This window comes from Phocoena phocoena, chromosome 16, assembly GCF_963924675.1.
Source record: "Phocoena phocoena chromosome 16, mPhoPho1.1, whole genome shotgun sequence".
NCBI classification, from domain to species: domain Eukaryota; kingdom Metazoa; phylum Chordata; class Mammalia; order Artiodactyla; family Phocoenidae; genus Phocoena; species Phocoena phocoena.
Window position 1 is genome coordinate 24,862,694 of NC_089234.1, and position 9,273 is coordinate 24,871,966.

The 9,273-nt window shown below is 40.5% G+C and overlaps 1 protein-coding gene across 2 annotated transcripts in view; it reads right to left on the reverse strand.

Moving 5' to 3' along the window:
• Nucleotides 1–5,911, reverse strand: part of SLK (STE20 like kinase) — a 53,749-nt gene extending 47,838 nt beyond the window's left edge. The window contains exon 1 of one of the 2 annotated variants that reach the window (XM_065894215.1): nucleotides 5,421–5,911. In XM_065894215.1, the coding sequence (XP_065750287.1) occupies nucleotides 5,421–5,570 (150 nt within the window). In that variant the 5' untranslated portion in view covers nucleotides 5,571–5,911. The remainder of the gene's footprint in view (nucleotides 1–5,420) is intronic. The other variant, XM_065894217.1, reaches the window with a different exon arrangement.
• Between the last annotated feature and the right edge of the window lie 3,362 nt (nucleotides 5,912–9,273).

Sequence of the window (9,273 nt, forward strand, 5' to 3'; positions counted from 1 at the left end):
AAGGAACTCAACCTCATTAGTAATCAGACAAAGAAAACCCCTGCAGGAACAGGAATTGACTGTAAATGGGCACAAGGGAACTTCAAGTGGCCAAAAGAGGATTCTAAAGCTAGATTGTAGTGATGGTTGCACAACTGTGCAAAGTTATTAAAACTCATCAAGTTATAAACACAAAATAGGTGAATTCTGAGTTATATAAATTATATCTCAATACAGCTACGTTTTTAAATGGGCAAACAAACAGGAAATTTCACAGAAAAGAAAATACCCAAATATTCGATAGGCACATGACTCAATTTTTTTAGTCATAAGGAAAATGTAAATAAAACCACTTCACACTCACCAGAATGGCTAACATAAAATATTAATAACAGTATTAATAACAATAGCAAGTGTTGGTGAGAACAAAGAGCAACTGAGAAAATCCCCATCCCTTACTTATGGGGGTATAAATTCATACAATCACTTTGGAAGACTGGCCATAAGTAAGGGATGGGGATTTTCTCAATTGCTCTTTGTCCTCACCAACGCTAGTTCAAAAATGTATTTTTGACCTAGAATTCTATGACCAAACTATACATCAAGTATGACATTATAATACAGACATATTCAGACAGGCCTGGTCTTAAAAACCGAACCTTCCATTCATCCTTTCTCAGAAGACTACTGAAGGCTGTACATAACCAAAACAAGGAAGAAATTCCAATAGGAAAAACAAAGCATTTAAGACACTCTTGAAGTAGTTTGAGCTCCTAAGACTTCTGGGGAGGAAAATTATAAGCCATTATTGAGAGATATTAAAAAAAAGACCTAGAGATAAAACATATGCATAGGTAGGAAGACTCAGTATCAGGGAGACGTTAATTTTTCCAAAGTTGATCTAAATATAAATTCAATTAAACCCCTTCAAAAAGGCACAACAGGTTTTTTTGTGGAACTCAATTAAGCTAATTCTAAAATGTACATGAAAGCACTGAAGGCCAAGAATATACTAGACACTGCTGAATAAGAACAAGGGGAAGTCTTTCTCTAGCTGAGATTTGTTTCAATGCTTCCCTAATTAAGACAGCAGGATACTGACAAAGGAATAGACTCATAGATCAATGAAGAGACTAGAAACAGACACATGTTGCAGACAGCACTGCAGAGCAGTGGAAGAATAGTTTCCCCCAGTGATGAGTCTTGGGACAATTGTGTATCCATGGGATAAAAAAATGAAATTGGACCCCTATATCATACCATTTGCAAAAATCTATTCTAACATTTAGGGTTGTAGACCTAAATGTTAAAGGCAAAATCATAAAGCTCTTAGAAGATAAAATAGAGGATTATCTCCATGATCTCAGGTTAGGAAAGCCTTTCTTTTCTTTTCTTTTCCAAAGATCTAATTAGCTTTATCAGGTGATTTATCAATCGGGCAGCATCCCATCCAACAACTGGAAGGACGCTCCAGGAAAGAATTTCTCAAATACAATAGAGAAAGCATTAACTGAAACAGAAAAAACAAAGTTGGAGTATATTAAAGTCAAGAACTTCCTGTTCATAAAAAGACACCATAAAGAAAATGAAAAGACAGGCACAGAATGAAAATGTATTTGCAATAACCATAACCAGCAAATGGTTAAAATCCAGAATACACTACAAATAAACAAGAAAAAGACATCCAAGAGGAACATGAACAAGAAACTTGAACACAAAAAGAAGAAATTCAAATTACTAATAAACCTATGGAAAGAATCACTTATTAGCAGTCAGAGAAAGATGTATTAAAAGCACAAGGAAAACTATAACATCAGATTGTCAAAACTTAAAACTTCTTACAATATCAAATGTTGGAGAGAATGCAGAGCAAGGAAATTACCATACGCTGCTGGTGGGAGTGTAAACTGGTATAGTATGGCATCATCTAGTAAAATTAAAGATACACTACCCTATAACCCAGCAATTCTACTCCTGAGTCTTAGTGAAACTCATACATATATGCACCAGTACTGTGTATAAAAGCCAAACACTGGAAACAACTGATATATCCATTAACAGTACAATGGTAAATAATTGGTGATGTAACCATATATTGGAATTCTATGCAACAATTAACTACATACCGCTTTAGCGATAACAAAGACAAACCTCACAAACATAATGCTGATTTCAAGAGGCAAGACATAAAATACACTCAATACATACAAAACTAAAGTTATCATGTTTAGTTATACACTCCTAGATAGTACATTATGAAGAAAGGAAAGAAATGAAAAACTTACAGATAGGATAGTGGTTTCCTTTAGGGGGAGAGAGGAAGTAATTCAGAAAGGAGGTGGGAAGGATTCTGGGGTACTGGCAGAATTCCTTTACTCTGATGGTTGTTAATATGAGTTCACTTTACTATTGTTTGCTAAACGTACATATATGTTTTGTACTTTTCAATACAAAGATTATATATTTCACTACTTTTTTTTAAAAAGGTGCATGCCCATCAGGGACATAAAAAGAATCACTTTCATCCAACACACAGTCAATAGTTCAGCTTCAATTCAACAGATCATTTCATGTCATTCCTTCTTTTTTTTTTTTCTGTTAAAAGCAACAGAAATCCAAACATAAAAAATTGTGAGGGATACTACATATCTTCATTTATGTGTCAAATAATACTATTAAAAAGAGAAAATAAATTTAAAATCGGGAAGATCTTTCAGGCAAGAAAGTAACTGTTAGAGTTGTATATAGTGCAGGACTGAGTGGAGAGCATACAACAATACGACGGAAAAATGATTGTCTATTTAGAAATTTAACCTTTGTAACAGCTACTAATTACCATAAGCAAATGACAGTTGGAATCAACTTTAGAAATAGTTTTCTATTACATACTAATACATACAATTGTAAAAAAAGCTATCAAAGTTTTTTCTCTTACACAGAAGTTTATAAATTTAAAATTTCTAGAGAATCTTGTACAGTAAAAAAGGTTACACAAAAGGCAGAACAGGTAAGATAAGTTTAAATTTAAAATTCTCTTTTTAAAAAAATCTCAGAGCTTACTCCTTGAAAGCATAAAAAAATGAAAGATGAAAAGAAAAAGATGCAAAGAACTCACACTCTTCAAGTATCACACTAAAATAGATATCAAGCCCACAAAAATTATCCTTGACACAATCTTTTAGTGTTCAACTACATAGAGTAAGTCTCTTGTTTTTCAAAAATTTTTCAATTGGTGTCCCACTATAGGAAGATACATTCACTCTGCAGAGTCATTAAAGAATTAAATCACATAGCATTAGCATGTCCACACAATCTGCCTGTGCCAGAAAATGGTTTACTATCTTCGTAGGTCCCTTTTCCTGTCCCATCCCATATTTTGTTTCCAAGCTGTAAATGTAACAACAGTAATTTTCTGCCATTTTCTGAGCCCTTTTTTGTGTCTTACATTTTTTATCTCCTTTAATTCTCACACACTAAGGAGTAGGTCTTACTGATGAGAAAAATGAGACATGGAACGATTAAGTAACTTGTCCAAGGTCACAGGCTGCTATTGAGGGAGCCAAGATATAGTCCAACTCTGGAGCCAGTGTCTTAATATTACACTGTTTCTGTTCAATAAAACATTTATACCATGAAAACTGCCCATAATCACCTACTGCCTTCTAACTACCAGATCCCAGATGCCTTGAGGATTTATTTTTGCCTTTCCTATATAACTGCATACTCACAGAACATTAATGGGTAAAAGAATCTAAACATTTAGGGAAATCTATGATTTCCCACCTCAGAAAAAAGAGGTCCAAAGACATTAAATTTCTCGAAGATCTCGAAGCTGGTTTGTGACAACCAGCAATAAAACACAATTCTTAACTCCCAGGAGTGATCTTCCCACTGCACTAAAAGCCCTGTCTACCATACATTCTATACTGTAAGCTCTTGTTGAAATCCATAGTCTACCCTCCACATTAGGCACTGAAGTTTACTTTGTCAACTTTCACAGCACATAGTAGCTTCAATAGCGCTCACAAGCAGGTAACACACATTCCTTCATTTCCACAAATATAAAGAGAAATGCACTATGTGCTAAGGCAATAGAATTAACCCAAATGTATATAATTTTGGCCCCTAGTCTTATCATAAAAACATAAATACATTAACATGTGACAAGTGCCATAGTAAGCAAGGTGAACAATGTGTTTTGAAAGCACACAGAAAAGAGTAGATATTTCAGACTAAGAATGAGGGGCTTTGAGATGCATCAGAGGCAGGGCAAAGGCAGACAGTGTGATGATGCTTAGAAAGAAGGGAAAATGCTATCACTTCTACCAATAGACATTAAAGTAAAAAAAAAAAATAACAGTAAATATGGGGTCAGAGGACTTGAGATCAAATCTAGGCTGTGACTGGTGTGAATGTGAACAATTTGAGTCTCAGTGTCCTCATCTATGAAATGTAGACACTACCGACCTGCAGATCTCGCAGAACTCTCATGGGGGCCAAATTATGGGAAAGTACTTTAAAAACTGCGGAGTCCTGTATAAACTTAAGTTACTTATATTGTCACTTCTAGGCGACCCTGTGGGTCCTTCCCCTTAAACTGTCTCATAAAATCCTCACCCTTCAGGATTAAAATATTCCGATGACATCATTCATATACTCCTTACAAGACAGTAAACAGTTAACCCATGCCTTCCTATTGAAACGGCAAACCTCTTTCTACTGAAATGAATATCTGTATGTAAAAATATGTGTATATATGTAGGTGCATGTTTTTTTTTAATTTCTTAAGCCCTGAAATTGACTTCTAGTCAATGCTTATTATAATTATATTTAGAAACTAATACCAGATGCAGGTTTTCTTCCAAAAATTTTCTATCAGAAATTCCACTCCATTTTACAGTATGCTGTCAAGCCACCAAGTCAAGAATAGTCTGCAAGTAGCAATCACTTTGCTCTCATCCCCAAGAGACTGGTTATGTATGAGCAATAGATACAACCAAATATATACTCTGGACCCCAAAAGGGAACTGCTTTAGTGTAAGTATATATACGAATGCAAACAGCTAGTACACAAATAGAAATCCACTGAAAAGTATAATGAGTTTCTGATTTGAAAATGCTTGAGGGCCACAACCAGACCCCTCCTTTAAATTAAAGAACACTCTCATTTCCTTTAACGTTTAACAGAGCAGACGGTAAACCTTGCCTCCGTTTGGCAACCACTCTTTAAACTACATCCAGGCCCCATTTTGTTCAACCTTAAACCCTACCTCTTAGCTACTGCTTGGATGATAACCTAAATAAAGTTCCAACGTACGTTTACGAAATCAGAAGAAGGTCCAAGAGACAGGAACAGGACGCGGGAGCGAGAAATCCTCGTGCCACTCCGGGCCACGGGCTGTTTGATCTCACAAGTGCAACTTCCCGTTTCTCCCTCTTACCTTGTACACTTTCCCAAAGGCTCCGTCGCCCAATTCTCCTATAATTTCCCAAAACTCCTCGGGGTTTAGGTCCCTCTTCACATGTTCGTACTGCTTCTTCTTCTTCTCGCTCCCCAACTTGAAGATCTTACGGAAATTGAAGAAGGACATTCTTCCTTCCAACAGAGTTCCTTACACTTAAGAAGTAAAAACAACAATAAGAGGCAAAGTTTCTCCTCCCCGCTCTCCCGCGCAAGCCCGGCGGGCGACGGCAGGCGCTGGCTGTCCGGGCTCCCGCCGCTCCGGCCCGGCAGTCTCCGGAGAAGGCGGGGCGCGACTCCCGCTCCGGCCCGCGGGGTGGGGACGCTGCGCGGGCGGCCCCTCTGCCAAGCCCGGCCCGCGGGCCGCGCGGCTAAGCGCCTGGCCCCCGGCCGGCCCTCGGGGGGCGGCACCTGCCCGGACGCTCGTCCCTCTACCGGCCCGGCCCGACGGGCCCGAGTGGTCCGGACGCCCGCGGCCACCGCGGTTAGGCCCGTGTCACGGCGAGTCTCCAGGGGCGTCGGCCACTCCGGGATAGGGACGCGGCCGGCGGCCTCTGAGGCGGGCAGTCGTCTGGCCGAGCTCTCCCGCCCCGGGCCGGGAGCCCGGGGTCTCCTCCGCAGCCGTCTGCACCCGCGGTGCGAGGTCCGCGCGTCCCCCTGGGCTCTGGGGCGCAGCCGCCGCCGCTGCCGCAGCCGCTGCCGCCGCCGACGCCGCCGCCTAGCTCCCTCCCGAGCCCACGCAGCCTCGGCCTAAAGCGCGCGCCAACGCCGACTCCGCAGCGCGCCCGCGCGCTCCCCCGGCCGCGCGCCAGGCTCTCCGCGCACTCGCGCGGGGGTGGCCCCTCTGGCCCCGCGCACGCGCGTTGAGACCCGCAAGCTGGCGGCCCTAGGAGGCTTGCTTGCCCCCGGCGCGGGGTGCGCTGTTGGTGCTTGAGCTGGTAGCTGGTTGACGGTTGCTCCGGGTTTGTCCTCCAAGCCCCAAATTCTTGTCAGCCAACGGCTTTGATGGAGTTGCCCCTTTGCGCACGACCCTGTTGGTTGTGCTAGCGGATGTTTCCTCCATTCTGGATCTGGGAAAATACGTAGCGAGCGAAAGCTGAGCTGTCCCGATCTGGACCTTTTCGTTCTCAAACGGGCCCCAGAGTGAGTGGGAAGTATCTGTGGTGGCTGTTTGCTTTGGATCCAGAGCTTATGAGCTCTGTGACCTTGGGCGCCTAACCTCTCCGAGCCTCAGTTTCTTCATTGTGAAATGAAGGTCCTTAAAGTCCCGACCTGGGGGTTGTGGCGAGGAGTAAATGAGGCAATGGATGTAAGCCCTTTGCAAGGTGCCTGCACCGGCAAACGCTCCATTTCAGTTCCTGCTGTTGCTACAAGTGTGCACGTAAGACAGACATAAACATATAAAAATTGTTTAAACCCTATTCTTGGGTGATGACCACGACACTCCCTTGAGGGCAATCTACCTTCTTCTGGCCACTTCCATAGCCGTAATCCTGGTGTCACCCTTCGTGACTCCATCTGAACCACTTACTAAGGCCTTCACTTCCTGATCTGCCTCCGGCCCCCTTGGACAGCACTAGTGGAAAACGACCTAATGTGGGCGCTGGCTGCAATCTGTCAGATGGTGCCGCGCCTTCCCCTCCACTAGGAGGGAGCACTTTCAGGGCAGTGGCTGGTTAAGCATCATGATATGCAGGTACCTACCAACATTCCTGGCATGTGATAGGAAGGCAGATTCCATGAATGAATGCATGCATGCATCCATGCTATCTGGAGCAGAGACCATTTTGCTGTCTAAGTACCCCTACCAAATCATTTTGTCCTCCAGCCCCAAAATGGCATAACAAAACCCCTCTTGTAGTAAGAGGGGTATGATGATCTTGTTTCTCAAGACTATTTTTTAATAGGTTTATTGAGGTATAACTGATATACAATAAAATGTACATATTTAAAATATATACTTTTAGGTTACTATACTCAGTATCTTGTAATAACCTATAATGGAAAAGAATCTAAAAAGGAATATATATATATATATATGGTCTGAATCACTTTGCTGTACACCTGAAACTAACACAACATTGTAAATCAACTACATTTCAATAAAAATGAGAAAATAAGTTATTGTAAAAATAAATAAAATAAAATATACACTTATGTTTTGACAAATGGAAACACCTGTGAAAACAATACCATAATTAATCTTTTCTTTTTTTTTTTTTTTGCAGTACGCAGGCCTCTCACCGTTGTGGCCTCTCCCGTTGCGGAGCACAGGCTCCGGTAGCGCAGGCTCCGGTAGCGCAGGCTCAGCAGCCATGGTTCACGGGCCCAGCCGCTCCGCGGCACGTGGGATCTTCCCGGACCGGGGCATGAACCCGTGTCCCCTAGCATCGGCAAGCGGATTTGCAACCACTGCGCCACCAGGGAAGCCCTATTTTTAATTAGTATCATTTATGTAGTTGGCTTTAGATGTAAAGAAAATACATATTCATTGTGGGAAATGAAGAAATGCACAAAAAAAATTAAAAGTGCTATAATTCTACCATCCAGACATAGCCATTGGAAAGATTTCATTATATTTCCAAACAGGACTTTCTGGCTGTGCATTAACTTTTTTTACATGGATAAAATTATAAAGATTGCATATAAATATTTGCATCCCGTACCTTTCATATTTCAGTGTGATTAGTAATTGTTTTCTTCCATCATGAGATATTTAGATTGCGTAACAACTTTTCTCTGTTTCAGATAAAACATTGATAAATATCTTTGTTCACAGATCCTTTTCCACATATTTGATTATTTCCTTAGGGTAAATTACCAGAAGTAGATTTGGGTCAAAGGGTATAAGTCTGTTTCCTTTTTTTGTTCTTTTCAAAATAGAAAAACCTTTACTGTTTTCTCAATGAAAAGATAGTATATCCTTGGTGTAAATTAATTCAAATGAGACAGAAATGATAAACTAGGAAGCTGTCTATAATTCTCCCCTCCTGCCTTCACTCTCCCAGACTTTACCCTCAACCTAACCACCGTTAAAAGTTAAGCCTTAATGAGCAGGTGGGAACTTTGGATGGTAACAGAAAAGTTCTAAAACTGGATTGTGGTAATGCTTGCAAAACTGTACGCATTTACCAAAAGTCATTGGATTGTAAACTTAGAATGGGTGAATTGTATGGTATGTAAATTATACCACAATAAAGCTGCTTTTAAAAAGTTATAGATGACCAAATTTTTTTCTATGCATATACCTTTTTAAATAAAAATGGCCTCTGATATGGATCATGGACATCTTTCATGTCAACACAAATAGATCTATCTTTTTAATAGCTGCATAGAGTCCCAGTGTATAGCTCTACCATCATTTATTTAAGCATTTCTCTACTGGCAGGCATTTAGGTGGTTTCCAATTTTTTGTCATCACAAACAACACTGCAGTGAGCATGCATATACAAGCACTTTTGTGTACTTGTCTGATTATATTCCTTTAAGATAAAATTCAAGAAGTGGAACTGCTGAATCAAAGAACATATTTTTAATTGTTTTTACTTGTATTGCCAAATTGGCCTCTAGAAAGGTTGTACTAATCTCTGCTCCTACTACCAATGTAGGTATGAGAATGCCAGTGTCACCAGCCCCTCAATAGCACCCAATCCATCTTTTTAAACTTTGCCAAGATAGTCCAAAATAATCTCTCATTTACAATTCTCTGATTGTTGGTGATGTAACACCTTTTCAGATGTATACTGACCACCTTTATTTCTTATTTTATGAATTGCCTCATCATATCAATGAATAATATCAAATGACATTGTCAGTAGTGTATAAATGAGGTG